The sequence below is a fragment of the Thalassophryne amazonica genome, chromosome 9 (assembly GCF_902500255.1).
Source record: "Thalassophryne amazonica chromosome 9, fThaAma1.1, whole genome shotgun sequence".
NCBI lineage: Eukaryota > Metazoa > Chordata > Actinopteri > Batrachoidiformes > Batrachoididae > Thalassophryne > Thalassophryne amazonica.
This window is the reverse complement of record NC_047111.1, coordinates 35,224,442-35,245,282: the sequence shown is the minus strand read 5'-3', so window position 1 is coordinate 35,245,282 and position 20,841 is coordinate 35,224,442. Positions and strand designations below refer to the sequence as shown.

Below are 20,841 nucleotides of genomic sequence, written 5' to 3'. Positions count from 1 at the left end.
ACAGACCATTACAGCACAGTCTTTAAGATGATATGTCTCGATGTGTAACAGGTGCACCAAAAATGGATGCACATGTCAGAGTCTGTGGGGCATCACAGTTCTGCACAAAGGACACTAAGCACTTGAATATGCTTATATGATGGCTATTATTGCTACCCGCTGCTGTTGCCTGTTCCTGCCAGACCACATTCTCATACAGACCTCCTTGATGTGTTAACGTGAACAGCGTGAAATGCATCGCTACAAAAAAAAAGGTCATAACTGTTCGATCTTTGAGTTTCGCTCTAATTTTTACTGTGACTGTGAATTAACCCCAGTAGTTGTGTAAGTCAAGACTTTCGATTTACCAGTCGATTTGTGCTCCTATCCTCAACTATGGTCATGAGCTTTGGATAATGACCAAAAGAACAAGGTTGTGGATTCAAGCAGAGGAAAAGAGATTCCTCAGTCAAGTAACTGGGCTTATACGTCTCGACAGTTTGAGAACCACAAATATCTGGGAGGGACTCTGAGCAGAGCTGTGGCTTCTTTATACTGAAAGGAGCCAGTTGAGGTGATTCAGGCATCTGGTCGTCCCCCTATGGAGGCCTTCCTGGCACATCCAACTGGAAGGAGACACCGGGGAAGACCCAGGAAACACAGGAGTGATTTAATTTCCCAGCTGGCTTGAGAAGGTATCAGAATCCCACAGGAAGAACTAGAAGACTTAGCCGAGGATAGGAAAGTGTGGGATGAACTGCCTGGACTCCTGCCACCATGACCCCGACCCGGATAAGCAGGTGAAAATCAGTTAGTGAAGTCCATTTGTGTGTGTATTCTAGAAGTGGTTAGCTTAGCTTATCTTTTGGCGGACATTAGTTATCTTGTACTTGATTTAGAGTCACTTTGTGCACCAAGGTACAGTACGTTTTAGTTGCGCAATTCTGGCAGACAGGAAGAGCTTATTTCACTGGAGTTAGATGTTAGTGTCAGGGTGGCTATCACGCCGGTTACCACCATCTTAGCTCGGGCAATGATGAACGACAGCTTTCGGACTGTGGTGACTTGGAATAAAGCTCACTGGTTGTGGCACCCAGTGCACAGTCGCCTTTACTGACTGTGAACCAAAATGTTTGCTCTTGTGAGGTATGTTGATAGGCCTCTCAGCTTAAGGATGAATTCCACCCTTATTCCAACGCCAAAATGAGCCAATGATAGGAGATTCCACCACCTGCAAAATTAATTTAGAAAAAACAGCTGATGTTAAATGTTACCTGGGGCCAGAGCATCCAGCACAGCTCCTCATCTTAGGGTGCTGGCATGACATAAGGACAGATGGACTCCAGAACATTATACCACATACAATAACATTGTTATTTATATCAGTGCCAATGATGTTAGGATGTGACAGTCTGAGGTCACAAAGATGAACATAGAGAGGACTTGTGCCCTCGCCAGAAAGTTGTGTAAGCATTGATTAATGTCTGGTCCCCTCCCTACCCAGAACAAAAATGATGAGGTTTAAAGCAGGCTTGCATAACTAATTAGGTGGCTGGCAAAGCTTTAAAGAAAGTAGGGCTTTAGCTTTGTCGATAACTGGCCCTCTTTCTGAGGTCACTGTGGCTTGCTGATGCCAGATGGCCTTCACCCAATTGGAAACCATCTTATCTGCAAACGTAGATACATTTTTAAAGGGAAGGCAACATTAGGAAACCACAAAAGGCCATGGAGCAGATGATTACAGAACCTGCAGGGCTTATTATTAATGTGGTTGTGGAATCCACTCAATTAGTGGGGGAACTAAGGCAGGTATACCATTATAATGATAGCATAGTGTATGTGGCGGGGGGATTTTCATATTAAGGCTGTGTCTTGTATCTGCCCATATACCTATAAAGTACTTGGAGGGTCATATTATGCAAATATAGTTCCCATTAGCATTTGTGAGGCATTTAGAAGCAACTATGCAGCACCAGCTGTTTTCATAACACATCAAAAAATTTAAAATTTATCAACTTTAGCCAGTGTGGATTGGTCCTTGGACCTCTGTAAACCAAAACATAAACTGAGATGTCTGATCTACATTAAGACAAAATCACTCACTAGTTCAACTGAGTTTTCTGCCAAATCTAATCTAGTCAGGATAAGGTAAGGTCATTGTACTCTAAATCACAGCTGATTTATGACCTATTTTGGAACACTGTTTAGATATAATCGATTTATGTGGAACATGGTTGAAAACAAATGTCCTCCTGCCTTTAAATAAAGCCTTCCAACGTACATAAAGATTTTGTCATGCTGCCTGTGATACAATACAAAAAGACTATGATGCTTTCATTCACAAATCTTAGTTTAACTTAATGCCTCATAGGGGTCCAAATTTAATTTCATTTAAATGTCTGGTTCTCTGCACCTCTCAGGCTGCCACGAACAGTCATGATCAGACTGACAAATTTCAGTCATGCTATTTTGTCACTGTTTTCAGGTCACTGGACCCCTTCTACAATCTCCTAGATGACTTTAGTGAGTTATTTCTGACCTGACAACTCGTACAGAAAATTGCTGGTGATTTCAATATCCATGTTAATAAGCAATCCAATTCCCTTAGCAAAGCGTTCATGACCACTGTAGAAATTTTGGGATTTTGTCAGTGCATCTATGGATTGACCCACTGTAGTGTAACACCCTGGATATGGTCCTCATTCACACCGTTATCATCATCTCTAATTTTGACACAGATTTCCTTATGTCAGCAGTTTCAGATCACTCACTCTTTAAATTTAAAGTGTCATTATCCAGCAGATGTAATAACAGCACCAAATGTAATCAGTTTTAAAAAAAACATTAGATAAACACTGAAATCATACCAAATATACTGACACAATTTATCACTCAATATCTGCGATCTTATTCAATCAGGCCCTTAATGTTTTGACTCTTGCTTCAAGTTCAGCTTCTGTGATTCCCTCATGCAGCCAGTCAAAAGTGAAGTCAAACCACCTGTTGAACAACTTAAACAACTGAGAATAATGGTCCAAGAAGTGACTCACTTTGGATGTCGGATGTCAGGGACTGAACGGTTGAGGGAGATTCGGTCGCTGACAAAGATATTGAAACCGTTCTCCCTGTAGGCTTGGTCGACCCGGTCAGCGTCCGACAACGGGAACGGCTTACCCTGTTCACCGTTACCTGCAAGAAAAGCACCCTCAGTGAAAACCTGCAGTCTTTATCACACTGCATTCCCTCCTACACACAGACACACATCATACAGTAAAATAAAATACAAAAATACTCCACAAATCAAAGCATTTACAGCAAACGAGTGAGGTACATAACTGTTTGGACACATATTTTCTTATTTTAGGTTTTTTCTGCACAATGAAGGAATTATAGCCATTTTTACACACAGTTAATCTATATTTAGAGACCATAAGTAATTTGACAAACTAACAAATTTGAATGTACAGACTATTGTTAATACTTTGATGAAAATTCATTGTACTTAATGGGCGGAGGGTGGGTCCATGACCTTCCAAAATGTGCAAGTTGAAGTAACATACCACAAAAATAGATTTTTTTAAGCTTGCATGAGGTGGTATTTCAGATTTGAAAAGTCATTCTGAAAAACTGCAATGCAAAGACTTTTTTTCCGCCATTATAGGTCACATGATGTAACGTACAGAAAGAGTCCCGTGATATTCTAAAATAGATGACATGGTACATGTGGACAAAGTATGACACGGAGAGTTTGTTAAACATCTTAAGAGATGACGTCATGATTTTTACCTCCGCCAAGGAGGTTATGTTTTCGGTCGAGTTTGTCTGTCTGTCTGTCTGTCTGTCAGCAGGATAACTCAAAAAGGTTTGAAGGGATTTTGATTAAATTTTGTGGAGTGATTGGAAATGACAAGAGGAACAAGTGATTAAATTTTAGTGGTGATCCGGATCACGATCCGGATCCAGGAATTTTTTAAAGGATTCTTCACCATTGCGGGATAGGGGTAATTTTGACATTCTAGATTCTAACTCCACAAAAACAAGGCAGAAATGTTGAAGAAAATTAGGGTGTAACATAGTCAAATGTTCTATCAAACAACAAAGTTTGGTGATGATCGGATCCAGATCTGGTGATCCAGAATATGCAAAAATATAGGGAAAATAGAAAATGTGTCAGTGTGAGGTGACAAATGAAGCTAGAGATGCACAACTAACACAAAACTGTAGCTGAATCTCTACTGATTCAGTAAGGTGTCATCAGATTTGATGTAGCTTCAAATGTTATGGAGCTAGATCCAGAAGAAAACCACCATTACCAAAAAATTGTTTTTATACAATAACGTTTGAACTAATAAAGACATAAAAGTGATTCCAAGTTCTAGTGGTATGTTTTCATGGTCAAGGATGTCAAATATAAAGGAAAGAAAAGTGTATGTATCATAGTTTTGGTTGTAACACTGAATTGTTGAATAGATAACTGTGCCAAGGAGGGAATCTCTTTAGGGTCTGACCTTATGGCCTTGTGTAGCACATGCAACACTTAAAAAATAGTTCTATTTCAGAATTTACTGTTATTTATTTAGAGAAGTGTTTCATAAATGTTAAAAATGTCATATTTGCAGTTTAGTTGACTAATAAATTGAATTTTGTCTCTTATTTGTTTTTGTCTATAAGCACATGCAATATCAATATCAGTGCTCAAATGACAGTAGCTTCTGGGAAAGGTGCAAGTTGCAATAAACTGTGATGCCAAGCGTTAAGGATACATGCTATCCAGTCACAGCAGATGACTTTTTTTTTACTAGCAATCATCACTGTTAGACTTTTAGGTTCAACGATTCCACGGTGTGTAGATGTTATGGCGTCAGTGACCCCATGGCCTTGGCGGAGATTTGCACTCTCCGAGTGCTTCTAGTTGGAATTACTACGATTCCCGCAAAAGTCTCGAAAATGATGGTTATAGTGAGATGACAAAACCCAGTACTTGTAGTAAATGGCTCAATGTAAACACTGTCATGTTGCAAATATTTTTTTGTCGCCTTATAAGAATATCACTAAGCTTTTGTACAAAACTATTGGAATCCAAGATAATGAATGCATTAACCTTAGAACCCACACACACACCATCAAATGTGGAGTTTCTTCCCTTGAAATGCTTTGAGGGGCCTTTTCTGTGGCCTCCTTCAGCTGCTGCTTGTTTGTGGGTCTTTCTAACTTCAGCTGTGTCTTCCATAACTGAAAACCATAAGGTGTTGGAGTGAGGTCAGGTGACTGAGTTGGTCATTGAAAAACGTTTGCTTTGGCAGAATGTTTATTCTCATTATCCATCTACACTGAAGTGCCATCCTCTCACTTTGGCAACATTTAGGTGAATCTGAGCAGATGGAATAGCCCAATACATTTCGGTATTCATTATCTTACTTCCATCTGCAATCACTTCATCAATAAGCACCACTGATCAGACATGAAAATTCAGTAAGGTATATCTTATATATTATATTCCAATTCTAAGGTGGAACTACGCCAGTATATAAAGGTATATCTAAATATGTAAAAAGGAAGAGTAAAATAGGAGAGTAGAAAAGAGTAGAGCCACTTAGGTGCCTGGTCTTGAGAACCAGGGATGGTAGGTTAAAAAGCTTTTTTATCCCATGGGAACTCTCCCCACCCACCCAAGCAGCTCAAGAAAAAGGTATATATAACATAATAAGTAATAAGACATAAGAAGGATAAGACATCACAGGAGAAGATTGTTATCAAACACAAAGGAACCAACTATTTTGTAAGCTACGATGAATGTTGCTAAGGCTGGCTAGATAAGATAACGTTAGCTGTTAGGTATAACTAATTGTACCCCACTCCTCCAATATTTACTTAAATATAATAATATTGAAAAGGGGGGGGGGGGGAAAGAAAAAGTAAAGCCTGTAGAAATGTATATGGAGACATAAGTACATATATTTGCAGAAAAGAGAAAACGGCGGGCGTTTTAATCACCAAACCTGCAGCTGCCAGCGTTACACGTCTTGCTGTTTCTTCTTCTGCTTATATTTCTGTTGTCAAAGACAAAACACTGCCTCCACCATGTGTTAAAGATTTTGTATATATGTTATCACTGTTAAACGTTTGTACATTTGCCTTCTTTCTCATGAGAACGGTGTTGTGCTGTTTTGCACTTCACCCTGAGAACGTACGTGTTATTCAACCTTGTTTAGCTTTGTCTTCTTTCTCATGAGAACGGTGTTGTGCTGTTTTGCACTTCACCCTGAGAACGTACGTGTTATTCAACCTTGTTTAGCTTTGTCTTCTTTCTCATGAGAACGGAGATGTGCTGTTTTGCACCTGTCTTAATGCAATCCTGAGAATTCAATTTTGTTTTGACGTTTGTGATGTGGTGTTTAGTGTGAAGGAGTGTGGAAGACAGGACACTTCAGGCAGATGCAGAACAGCTGATACCTGCAACAGACGAACGAGATGTGCTGACCTGAAGTGTTCTTCCTTACAGCTGCACTTATTGACGTATGCGTTTATGTTATGGGAAGAAACTTGTCTTGCGTCATTACCCCCACCCTTAGGACAAGTTTCTTGTTTATGTGATGAGGGCGTCTCTTAATAAAAAGAGCGGAAAAGCAGGCCAGACTTTAGTGTAGCCTTGGTGTACAGCCTGGCCGCACTCCGCGCGTAATATTTGACTTTCTGTCTCACTGGTGTTTCGTGACTCTGTTTGTTTTGTTAAAGGTTTTAAGAATGTTTGGAGGAGAAAATACCCAACATTGACTGGGGGCTCGTCCGGGATCTCAACAACACCGGAGGTGTCCGGCGGAGGTCGTCAAGTCCAGACGTAAATCCTTGGCCAAGGTCTGATCGATCGATTGATCGTGTCTGCAATTGTCGACCACCGCTGGCATCGTCTGGTTGACGAGATTTTCCCGAAGAAGACAGACAGGAAGTCGAGTCAGTGAGTAAAATTTCTTTGTAAACAGTACTGAGTGAGTGGTGATCAGATCACATAAAACAGTTCAATTCCGCAAGCGATGATACAGAATCGCCTGTTAATGCAAAGCAGTTAAACTCTGTAAGGAGGGTGCGGACTCCTCTGTTTATATACGCGTACCGGTAGGGGATAAAAGTGATCACATAAAACAGTTAAACTCCGTAAGCGATGATACAGAATCGTCTGTTAATGAAACACAGTTAAACTCTGTAAGGAGGGCGGACTCCTCTACGGTTGCGAGGGACGCAAGTAGTTAAATTCCGGAAGGAGGATACGGACTCCTCTGTTTTAATACGTACAGGAAATCCCGGGTAGAAATATGTGCACTGTAAAAAAGCAGTTAAATTTGGCAGGGACGGCGGAGTCCCCTAAGGCAGGACATTAGTTAAATTTCACGGGAGGGCGAGCTCCCCTGACATAAGAATACGCGTACGATTATTAGGAGTGTTTCTATGTGTAAATAGTGTTTTGCGCAAGTGTAAATAACTGTGTGAAAGTGTAATACTTTGGACAACGTTAGTGACAACCGTGCGTGTGGAAGCAGCAGGCAAGTGATTCCGCTTCCTACGGGGAGGTGAAAGGAATCAACCACACGACGGCAAATTAATTGTCACGTCCAAAGAAAGTGTGAAACTTCAGATTTAGAACACCCTAGGTGTGCCCCCGTCTGAAGTCCAAATTATAACAAGGGATAAAAAAATATAATAAAAATGGGGGGTAAGACGTCTAAAAATAAGGAAAATTTATCAACTGACGACTGGAAAGTTATGGAGGCAAAAAATCCAAAAGCAACAAAGAAATTGGAGACCTGGATAACTAAACATGACTTTGACGGACGACTGAACCTGATCAGCATACAAAAGCTGAAGAAGGAGTTAGAACGGGAACATAAAGGTGATGAGAAAAAGATGCAGAAAGTAGGGGCAGATTTAGTGGCATTTTGGGAGGAAGAAGCAGAGAACAGACAGAAAGGAGCAGAGAAGCGACGATTAGAGAAAGCAAGGAAAAAGAAAGCTGTAGGTAAGGCAGAAGAAGATGTGATAATTCAGCACAGAGAGCCAGAACAGCCTCAACAATCACCGCCGGCTGGATCGTCGGTGACAAAGAGACCTTTATCTCCTCTACCAGAGGATGACGATGTACCGCCACCACAGTATGATTTGGCAGTAAAAGCTAAGGTAAAAAGAGAAAAACCAGAAAAACCACAAACACGCAGTCAAGCGAAAGTGCCTACAGCCCCTCCCATGGTGGAACATAGTGATCAGGGAGGTGCCTATCCTATGATAGAAGTACCAAATCCTCGTGCAGGAACAGCAGGACAGCTACCAACCATGCTCGTTTATCGGACATGGAATGCTGATGATATCAAAGCAGCAGTCGACATGATACCATCGCCACATGTCGATATTGAGGGATTTATGCAGGATATAGAAAACATTAGAACATCTTACCACCTTAATGGACCTGAAGTCCAACAGGTGTGGATGAAAGCATGTGGCCCTAAATGGAGTCAGGTACGCGGAGACTGGAATCCTGCAGATCAACAAGGCGTACCACTGACACATGATGATCTAGTCTTGAAAACAAGAGTGGAAGCTATGATTACACGTGCAAAAGGAGTGTTAGGACCAAAGATAAATTATACTGAAATTACCAGGACAACTCAGAAAGAAGGAGAGCCATGGACAGAGTTTAGGTGCAGATTTGAGAATGTGTTTAGGGTCCATAGTGGCATATTGCCAGAAACACCTGTGTATGAACAACAATTGAAAAACGCTCTGATCCAACATTCCAATAAGGATATAAAAGCTTGGATACAGAAACATTGGATTGGATTGCCTACAGGCACATTGGAAGACACACATACACACTGCTGTCATGCAGAAGAAGTCTTAAAACAGAAAAAGACAAGAAACAGCGACAAAGGAGTGTATGTAGCACATGGAGATGATGAAATATATTACCAGCAGGGCAACTTAAGACAGCAGAAGCAGTGCAAACGCCCCAAAAAGCCATGGCAAAATAGACAAGGTGGACAGCCACAACGTCAAGGACCATGGCAACCACAACAGCAGGGAGGGCCACCACGTGGTCCCCTGATTTGTTGGAACTGTGGAAGAGAGGGACATATGTATAGAAATTGTCCAAATCCACCTACTGAGGGAGCAGCAGGGAGAATTCCACAACGGAATAATCCTCCGCAGCCACAGTATCCACAGTGACTAGAATCCATAATCCATGATTCCATATCAGATAGGCAGTCTGAATCTGTATGTATGGATCTGTGTGCCTTGCTGGGAAATCCGGTACCAAAACCAGAAGTGACTTTGTTGGTAAATGGACGACCAGTGACATTCCTTTGTGATACAGGAGCATGTAGAACCACATGTAATGACAACATACCTGTCCATCAATTAAGCAACGAACTCTTTAGGGTTCGCTCTGCAAATGGACAAACATCAGACGTCCCTATCACCAAACCCATAACGTTGACAGATCCATTTGGCCTGACGTGTACTATGTCAGTGTTGAGCATGCCACAATGTCCAGTTAACCTCCTAGGACGAGACGGATTGACTGCATTGGGCTTGTCCATAATTGTGGAACAAGGGAAATTAGTTGTTGAACGCACAGGAGGCGTTAACATGGTAAGAGAAGAAAGCGCTGACCCCACATTCCACTATTACTATACATTTGACATCTCAGAAGAAGATGCTGCAGGATGGGGTAAAGATGTCGTCTTGCAAGCGACAGCCCTACTAAAAAATCCTGAACAACAGATGTCACCACCTGACCTGCATGTCACAATGTGGCATAAAGATCCTCCAGGTCCGGATGGTGACTATGAAACTAAATTGAAAAATGTTTCACCTGTGAAACTGACAATGACCGATTTGATTCATGATGGCAACTCAATAGCCGTCATAACAGTAACAGGCGCCACTGAAGATGTATCAAAATTGAGATTCACAGGTATGCCATTACATATGTCACTTTGTAAGCCATATTTGACAGAATGGCAAGAATTGGGACTGACAGTCATAACAGCTTTGTCAGCCTCTGATTGGAGTAGAGTTGGCCCACGAACGGAGTTCAGTCCATCAACCAAGTTGTATAAAGTGCCAGTTAATGTCTCATTGGTGCTGACAGCTGGAACACACATTGATGCGTCCACTTCACAATCCTGAGTGTTTCAGTTGAGTCCTGAAGAGGATGCTCTTCTCTCTTCAGTACCGTCAGGATTGTGGACAACAGGTCCTTCAGACGTAGGACTGATTAAAAATGCACAACCTGTAGTTATAAGGCCAAAAACAGAATACAGACCATGTGTAAGACAGTATCCATTGAAACCTGATGCAATTGACGGAATCAGGCCAGTAATAGAGGATTTATTAACAGCAGGAGTAATAGTGCCATGTCCAGATTCACCATGTAACACACCCATATTTCCTGTGAAAAAGGCTCCGCCCTCAGTGGGGTGGAGAATGATTCAAGATCTGCAGGCAGTAAATGCTGCTGTGATTAAAAGAGCACCATGTGTCCCAGATCCACATACCTTGTTAAATTCGCTGAGACCAAATTCTAATAGTTTCTCAGTAATTGACATAAGTAATGCATTTTTCTCTGTGCCAGTGCATCCAGATAGTCAATTCTGGTTTGCTTTTACCTTTAAAGGACAACGATATACATTCACCAGATTACCGCAGGGTTACGCAGAGAGCCCAACTATTTATTCTCAAGTCATGTCAGCATGTTTGGCCAATTTCGTTCCACCGGCAGATAGCCAACTGTTAGTGTATGTTGATGACATTTTGATTGCCTCTGACACACGAGAAAACTGCATAACTGACACAGTAGCATTATTATGTTTCTTATTTGACAATGGCCACAGAGTGAGTAGAAACAAAGTTCAGTTGTGTAGGGATAAAGTAAAATATTTAGGACATGAGTTATCAGCCACAGGGCGCACGATCCTGTCTGACAGGAAGGAAGCAATTTTGCACGCTCCAAAACCACAAACCAAAAAGCAGATGATGCCATTTCTTGGATTGACAAATTACTGCAGGGCATGGATTCCTTGCTATGCAGAGTTGACTAGTCCACTTTCTGATTTGATGTACAAAGATGATATTTCAATGTCAACCGTGTTGGAATGGAACAAAGATGCTGAGGAAGCCTTTGTAAAAGTAAAACAAACATTAGTGTCATCCACAGTTTTGGCACTACCAGATTATAATAAACCATTCATTCAAACAGTTGATTGTAAGAATAAGTTCATGACTAGTGTTTTGGTTCAAGTGTATGGCTCAAAATTGAGGCCAGTTGCCTACTACTCATCTAAATTGGATGCAGTAGCAAGTGCTTTACCACCATGCGTACAGGCTGTTGTTGCGGCCTCTATGGCTGTTCAAAGTAGCAGTAATGTTGTTCTATTCCATCAGTTGACATTGAAAGTTCCACATGCAGTCTCTGCACTTTTGTTGCAGACAAACATGAGCCTTTTGTCCCCAGCAAGACATCTTTCGTGCATGTCCTTGCTATTATCACAGCCACACCTTACGATAGAGCGATGTACAACATTGAATCCCTCCACATTGATACCTTTACCTGAGGATGGTGAGCCGCACAATTGTCTTGATGTAGCAACAGTTTGTACAAAAGCACGCCCAGACCTCCGGGACACACCCATCCCAAACAGTACAATCGTGTATGTGGATGGTTCTTCCACCAAAAATGCTTATGGACAAACGCAATCTGGATATGCTGTCGTCACAAATTCAGAAGTATTAGATTCTGCTTCATTGCCATCGTCATTTTCAGCACAAGCAGCTGAATTAGTTGCTTTAACTGCAGCTTGCTATCTGTTTAAAGGTACGGCTGTAACAATTTATACAGACAGCCAGTACGCTTTTAGCACAGTGCATGTGTTTGCAAAACTGTGGGAGGAGCGTGGAATGGTGACATCGTCTGGAAAGCCAGTGACTCATGCCACTCTCCTAACTGCCCTACTGCAAGCTGTGAAGTTGCCTCAACAAATTGCTATATGCAAATGTGCGGCTCACACCAATGGCTCTGACAGTGTTTCAAAAGGAAATGATTTTGCTGACAGAGCAGCAAAAGAGGCAGCAGCAGCTTCTTCTATTTGTGTTGTACAGGAAACTACTCCAGATTTGCATTTAGGTCATACACTGCTTGCTGACATGCAACAGCAGGCAACTGACAGAGAGAAACAAATGTGGATAGCTAAAGGCGCTACGTATGCAAATGACTTGTACGTATGACCACAAAAGAAACCCATATTGCCAAAAAATATGTTTAAATGGGCAGCTATTATGAGCCATGGCGTGACGCATGTCTCATCAGGGGGTATGATATCGCAATTGCAATCTATTTTTTTATTTATTTATTTTTTTTCAAATATTAAATATTACTTTTCTTTTTTGAATTGGGAGTATTATTAAAAGCCATGAGCACGGGACATGATAATAAGGATCACATCCGCAGATTGCAGAGACCAAAAAGAAGTAACAAAGACCCCAGTCCGATAATCAATGCCACAGTACATAGCTGTGATGGGAATAATGCATACCGATTTGGTGTACAGGCCTGCATTCCTAGAAATACTTCTGTGATCATCTCTGTACCATATAGTGCTCTTACCCATGGAATGCCGGATGGTGACAGAGGGACTAATTACGGAAATAGTTTCTCATGGTATATGACCAACGATCAACAAGATAGGAGATGGGAAACGTTGGTAGCCGATGAATGGAGTAGATGGACACCAAGATGGGCACAAACCGAGTGGGCTAAGTACCAGAGTCAAAGTCTCAAAATGTATCAAACAGATGATAAGCTGTCTATAGTGGTGAATACCACAGAAAAAGGAACCATATTCCCACCTGATATAGAGGGAGACTGTTGGTTGTTCCTCCTTTGGGTATACAAACAAGGAAAAGACCCGTATTTCCATTTCTTCCTCTGTGAGACAGATAGAGTACAGCAACCAATATTGACCGAATTAAGTACGTCAAAGGGGGTGTCCATACAAGCAAAGGGGGTGTCTGTACAAGGCACAAAAGACATGAAGGCAGGTGACTGGTTCCTAGTAACTACAGGAATTAGTGGACAAAATAACAATTGGCTTTTAATGGCAGAACAAGCAGGACTAGCAGCAAAGAAGGACTGTGTTGTGTGTATGGGACCCAGACCTGTATTACAGGTAATACCGGCAGCATTACCCAAAGACTGTCTACTGACTGCTATGACACAGACATACATTGCGGTAAACAACAAATGTTTTAAGTGGGACAAGATCTATCCAGTGACCAAATTAACTAAGATCAAACCTTTATTCTCAAGCAAAGTTGGGCATGCTAACCATACATGTGTACACTTGACAGGGACAAGTAAGACTTTGGGTAGCTTAAACCACACCGCCTGGTGTAAGAATGTGGTCCATAGTACTCCCACATTCAAACCTGTCGGGAGGAGTGACGTATGGTGGTGGTGTGGGGATAACAGAATCTTTGACAGACTGCCACGAAATGTGTCAGGTTATTGTGCATTAATATCATTATTGTTACCAGTTGAAGCCATACCCATGACCCCTGAAGACGTTACGACATATGCAGCCTCTCTTATTCCTGAAGATTGGCAGAAAGGCGTAGCCAGACATAGAGTGAAAAGAGATTGGAAAGGAGTGGGAAATCCAACATATATTGACGCAATAGGAGTCCCCAGGGGAGTGCCTGACGAGTATAAACTGGTTAATCAAATAGCAGCTGGATTCAAATCTTCCATCTGTTGGTGGTGCTCAATTAATAAAAACGTGGACAGAATAAACTACATCCACTACAATGTACAGAAATTAGGAAATTGGACTGAGGAAGGATTTAAGGCTGTCCATTCACAGTTAGAAGCCACGTCCCTTATGGCCTTCCAGAATCGCATTGCTCTGGATATGTTGTTGGCAGAGAAAGGAGGTGTTTGTGCCATGTTCGGAGAACAATGCTGCACATTCATTCCCAACAACACAGCTGCAGACGGCAGTCTCACTCAAGCCATTGACGGGCTGAGGACGTTGAACAGGAAGATGAAAGAGCACAGTGGAGTAAACACCGAAGGCTGGGATTGGTGGCTGGAAGGGATGGGAAAATGGAGGTCTTTGATTTCTTCACTATTAGTGTCTATAGCAGTATTTGCTGCAATTCTAACATTGTGTGGATGTTGTTGTATTCCATGTCTCCGAGGCCTTGTAAATAGAATGATAACCACAGCAATAAGTCCAGGACCAGGAGGGGGTCCAGCATCATATCCACTTCTGGGGACAGATGACGACAAGGAGGACGATGGCTCTCCTGACCTGTACCCAGACCAATGGAAGTATGATGACCCAGACACCGATGATGGTGACAATGATGACATCACCTCTGGGGTGTAAGCCTAGAGAAAACATACCATGATGAACCTCTTAGTGAAAATCTCAAAAAGAAGTGCTAAGCTGAGTGATGCCTACTGTATGTTTTAACAGGCGATAAACAGGAGGGGAATGTTAAAGATTTTGTATATATGTTATCACTGTTAAACGTTTGTACTTTTGCCTTCTTTCTCATGAGAACGGTGTTGTGCTGTTTTGCACTTCACCCTGAGAACGTACGTGTTATTCAACCTTGTTTAGCTTTGTCTTCTTTCTCATGAGAACGGTGTTGTGCTGTTTTGCACTTCACCCTGAGAACGTACGTGTTATTCAACCTTGTTTAGCTTTGTCTTCTTTCTCATGAGAACGGAGATGTGCTGTTTTGCACCTGTCTTAATGCAATCCTGAGAATTCAATTTTGTTTTGACGTTTGTGATGTGGTGTTTAGTGTGAAGGAGTGTGGAAGACAGGACACTTCAGGCAGATGCAGAACAGCTGATACCTGCAACAGACGAACGAGATGTGCTGACCTGAAGTGTTCTTCCTTACAGCTGCACTTATTGACGTATGCGTTTATGTTATGGGAAGAAACTTGTCTTGCGTCATTACCCCCACCCTTAGGACAAGTTTCTTGTTTATGTGATGAGGGCGTCTCTTAATAAAAAGAGCGGAAAAGCAGGCCAGACTTTAGTGTAGCCTTGGTGTACAGCCTGGCCGCACTCCGCGCGTAATATTTGACTTTCTGTCTCACTGGTGTTTCTTGACTCTGTTTGTCTTGTTAAAGGTTTTAAGAATGTTTGGAGGAGAAAATACCCAACACCATGTTTGACAGATTATGTGGTATATCTGTGATTATGAGCCATTCCTTTCCTTCTCCATGCTCTTTCTATCATTCTGGTACATGTTCATCTTTGTTTCATCTTCCCAAAGAATCTGATTCCAGAACTGGAGAGATTGTTCCTCATAGATGTTTTCTTGCAAAGTCTAATTTGGCCTTCCTGTTCTTGACTCCAGTGGTTTGCGCCTTGCAGACTTTGACACCATATATCCCTCTCATCTAGAGTGCTCTTGACTTGACTCAATGTTATGAAGGATACTGTCTTTAAGGGAAAGAAATGTCATTCACAGTCATTCACCTTAGTTGTCTTCATAGACAGTATATACACTGGAAAACCTTACATGACATCACCCATAGGTTTTTGATAGAGACATTTTAAAGCCCAAACAATGCTGGGTGTCCTCATGTTGGCAGTGCTTGCTATGCCTGAGTCAAAATAACCCCATAAACGCATAAATAGCTGGAGTGTGGATGAACCCTTTCATGACATGGGCAGCACCCATCTTAAGTGTTACCACACAATTTAGGTTATATTTGGGTGTTTATTAAATTGTATTTTTTGGGACCAGGTGGAAGTTCTCATAACATGCGGCTTTGGAGTGGGCATAAAAACAAAAAAACTTATGACTTGCTTATTTCCTTATTAATTGTGTATTAAGTCATCCCAAAGGCATCAAGGTACCAACAGCTACTAAAAGTGCTCATGCTGTTAGCATACAAAATTAAATAAGACAAAAATTATGCTCAATGAAAATACTGGAGTACAGACATCTTTGATGATCAATTAGGACACTTGCACAAGACTCACTGCACAAGAGTCCATAATATTAGAGATATTTATAATAAAATGCTCAGATGACAGACATGGTCATTCACAACAAGTAGAAGCTATGGCTAGTGGCCTCTGTGCTACCGTAATTCTGTGCTCTGCTTCTGAGCTGTCAATCAAAGTATCAGAGCCCCTAATTTTGCATAACATTTTTGATTAAAACATCCTAAACTAATGAGATAAATTGTTGATTTGGTCACTCCCAAAGTTTCTTTAATAAGGGTTTTGTTTTTTGTTTTTATTTTTTTGGTCTTAAATTGCATCAAACCATCTTTATAGTTCCATCAAAGAGCTGGCTACCAAATGAAAATTTAACAATCGGTATCAGTTTGAACAAAAACAAACTCATAATGTTTGACATGGTAAAATAAATAGAAAATACGAATTAAGATAAGCAAGGCTGTCAAAGAAAGAATAAATAAAAACCTATTTTTTGGTGTGACTTTGGACAACAAAATCTGCTAGAAACCTCTTACATGCATGAACAATGTTGAGTACTGGCATTTTGAGAAAAGCCAGACACATTCTGGATCACAAATCGTGGTACACTCTGTACTGTTTGCTTTCTTATTTAATTTATTGAGTTGGGGAATGGTGCAGGGCAACAGCTACAAAGCCACCCTGCAAACATTATGCTCACTACGAAAAAAAAGGTACAATGCTAAGAATTAATCATAATGACAGATATTGGGAAAACACACACACACACACACACACACACACACACACACACACACACACACACACACACACACACACACACACACACACACACACACACACCATCTGTTCTTAAACTCAAACACATTGAACATCATAGATCTGGTGAAATTTAAGATCGCACAAAACAGTGCACCAAGAAATAATTTACTTATTGGCAACATAAAAACTGGACAGCGAGTGGGGTATAAAGTAAGAAGGACACTGAATTTGAAAAATCATTATTCTTGCAATCTTAAATGTATGTGCATATAAATTTGTGAGGTGATCTTGAGGAATGAATGAGGGGAATAAATTAAACCAAGAATTTCAGGCAGTTTACAAAAAGACTCACAAAGATACTATTTTGGAAGGGTAAAGCATGTTGATGCTTGTCAAAAATGATAAAAAAAAAAGTGCTGGTTAAGTAAGAAGAGGATTACAGTGATTTAATAGAGGATGGACACGAGAGGAGTGAGTGGACTGTGCAATTATTGATGATATATTTAAGATAGGGGTGGGGCTAGATGAGCATGTGGCATCTTCATAATTTTAAATAGAAAATGAAACGTTTGTGTAGCTGAATATTTATTTTATATTTTTCTTCTTTTTCCACAACTCATATGAAACTAACCTATTTTAATGAGATTTTCTTCTACACATAGTTTATGGTTTTTTTTAATGAAATGAAATCACACAATTGTCTTGGGTCTTGGATAGCAGCCACCTAGGCATAAACTGGTCAAACTCCAAGATAGATAGATACACACGTGGACAAAATTGTTGGATCCTTCGTTAAGAAAGAAAAATCCACAAAGGTCACTGAAATAACTTGAAACTGACCAAAGTAATGATAAATAAAAAAATTATTGAAAATTAACAAATGAAAATTAGACATTGCTTTTGAATTGTGGTTCAATGGAATTATCTGAAACTGGCACGGACAAAAATGATGGTATGACAAGAAAATATTGAAAATATTTTGACCATAGGGACATGTTAAACTAAGATGTGTCCTGTAATAAGTATCGCAGGTGTCTTCAAACTTCTCTGTCTGCCTATTTAAAGGGTGAAAGGTAGTTACTGTGCTGTTTGTGTTATGGTGTGTACCACACTAAATGTGGTAAATGGTAAATGGACTGCATTTATATAGCACTTTTCTATCTGCATCAGACGCTCAAAGCGCTTCACATATCAATGCCTCACATTCACCCCGATGTCAGGCTGCTGCCATGCAAGGCGCCCACTACACACCGGGAGCAACTAGGGGATTAAGGACCTTGCCCAAGGGCCCTTAGTGATTTTCTGGTCATGCTGGGATTTAAACAGAGGATCCTCTGGTCTCAAGCCCAATGCTTAACCACTAGACCATCACCTCCCCAACATGGAGCACAGAAAGCTAAGGAGAGAGTTGTCTCAGGAGATTAGAAAGACAATTACTGACTGTAAAAGGTACAAGTCTACAAGACCATAAAAAGCATATTATTCAGTAGTTTAAGGTCCGTGGGACTGTAGTGAACCTCCCTGGACGTGGCCATAAGAGGAAAACTGATGACAAATAGAAGATTCGGATAATACAAATAGTAACCAAAGAGCCCAGAACAACTTCAAGAGATTAGAGGTGAACTCCAAGGTGAAGGTACATCAGTGTCAGATTGCACCATCTGGAAGTGTTTGAGCCAAAGCGGACTTAATGGAAGACGACCGAGGTGGACACCACTGTTGAAAGCAAATCATGAAAAAGTGAGACTGGAATTTGCAAAAATGCATACTGACAAGCCACAAAGCTTCTCGGAGAATGTCCTTTGGACAAATGAGACAAAACTGGAGCTTTTTGGCACATCACATTAGCTCTATGTTAACAGATGCAAAAAGAAGCATACAAAAAACAAAAAACAAAACCTACTGTGAAACATGGAGGATTTGATTGGCTGCAATGGTGCCTCTGGAACAGGTTGTTTTGAATCTGTGTAGGTTACAATGATATCTCAAGACAATCAAGGCATTCTCACTTTGTACAAATGACAGAGCTGACATTAATGCCATTAAACTATCTAGATTAATTTGGTATATAAATCAAAACCAAAAGTCAAACCTGCTTTTCTTTTGAGGACTTTGGCCTCACGGCTGGACTGTTGTAAGCTGTAAAGGGTAATGGCTTTTGTTTTTTGTTTTTTTTGTTGTTGGTTTTTTTCCTCTGTAGCAGCCTGGTGGCCAGGCCCCTTCTGATTGTATAGAGTTGAGCTCAGCTCCTCTTAGCTGCCTCACTGCTGCAAAATACATAGCAGACAGGAGCCAAGAGGGTTTATAAATGTTTTTCACTGTCACTAACTATATAAAAAAGTTAGTGTTGTAAAAATTATCAGAACTAAATTTATCGAAAGCTAATTGGTCCGCTGATGGTTTTTGAACTTAGCTGAAAAAGTAAGCATTGATAATTAGCGGATAAGCGGAACTGTGCCCACTACTGCCCAAAACACACAGCTAAAAACACCTAAGAGTGGCTAAAATCAAAATTGATGGAGCTTGAGAGATGCTGCAAAGAGGAATGGGCAAAACTGCCCAAAGACAGGTGCACCAAGCTTGTGGCAACAAATACAAAAAGACTTGAGTGTTGTGAAAGTGTAGGAACACGGACCCACAACAGGGGGCGCAATGAACGGACAATGGAGGAAGGTGAATAACAAGGTTTACTATTGTGAAACGAGCACAATGAATACAACAATCACAATTTGGGGTCGAATCCGCTGGTGTCGTGTGGGCAGGCTCGAAGGTAGGAGACGTCCGTCTCAGTCGAACCGAAACCACCCAGATCTCCTCTGCCACCGAACCCTGGAAATACTGGAACCGCCAAGTCCCGAAGTCCCAGGTGGCCACTGCCTCCGCTCGTCGGATCCGGTACTGCTGGCGGGAGAGAGCAACAACACAGGCGTGGATGCGACAGCACCCAGCAACGGAGAGGGGAGAAGCCGCCTCCACCTCCAGTTACAGTATGACAGGCAGGTGAGTACTTATCTAAGCAATTCAGCTGTCCTGAAAAGGTTTAACAAATCTGTTAGCTATTTAGTCAGAAAATGCAGAGAACGTTACCTTCGTCTAAAGGCGATATCTCGGCACTGAGGTGGAGACGCCGTCCTCCTGATATACCTCTGTGCTGAGTGGAACAGCTGTGTCCGGTGATGGGTGACAGCTGTCACCCAGGCTGCTCCCATAAGGCGGCAGCGCCCTCTGGTGCCTGGAGCCCGCACTCCAGGCAGGGCGCCCTCTGGTGGTGGTGGGCCAGCAGTACCTCCTCTTCAGCGGCCCACACAACAGGACCCCCCCCTCAACGGGCGCCTCCTGGCGCACGACCGGGCTTGTCCGGATGGCGACGGTAGAAGTCGGCCAGGAGGGCCGGGTCCAGGATGAAGCCCTTCTTCACCCAGGAGCGTTCCTCGGGACCGTACCCCTCCCAGTCCACCAGATATTGAAAACCCCGGCCCATCCGACGGACATCAAAGAGCTGGCGTACAGTCCAAGCCGGTTCCCCGTCGATGATCCGGGCAGGAGGCGGCGCCGGACCCGGGGTGCAGAGGGGTGAGGTGTGAAGGGGCTTGATCCGGGAAACATGAAAAACTGGATGGATCCGCAGTGAGGCCGGAAGCTGGAGCCTCACTGCGGCGGGGTTGATGACCTTGAGGATCTTGTAAGGTCCGATGTACCGTTCCTGAAGTTTCGGCGAGTCTACCTGCAGAGGAATGTCCTTGGTAGACAACCAGACCTCCTGCCCAGGACGATACTTGGGGGCCGGGGCCCACCGCCGGTCTGCATGTGTCTTCGCCCTCGTCCGGGCCTTCAACAAGGCAGAGCGGGCGGCACGCCACACCCGACGGCACTTCCGTAGGTGGGCCTGGACCGAGGGCACACCGACCTCTCCCTCAACCACCGGAAACAAGGGGGGCTGATACCCCAAGCACACCTCAAACGGGGAGAGGCCGGTGGCAGATGACACTTGGCTGTTATGGGCGTACTCGATCCAGGACAGGTGGGTACTCCAGGCCGTCGGGTGCGCGGCTGTCACACAGCGAAGTGTCTGCTCCAGTTCC

The 20,841-nt window shown here is 42.2% G+C and overlaps 1 protein-coding gene across 1 annotated transcript in view; it reads right to left on the bottom strand.

Moving 5' to 3' along the window:
- LOC117516976 (polypeptide N-acetylgalactosaminyltransferase 10-like) overlaps nt 1–20,841 on the bottom strand; it is a 389,958-nt gene that overhangs the window by 231,241 nt on the left and 137,876 nt on the right. Inside the window, exon 3 of the mRNA XM_034177872.1 lies at nt 3,030–3,168. Within this exon, the coding sequence (XP_034033763.1) occupies nt 3,030–3,168 (139 nt within the window). The remainder of the gene's footprint in view (nt 1–3,029; nt 3,169–20,841) is intronic.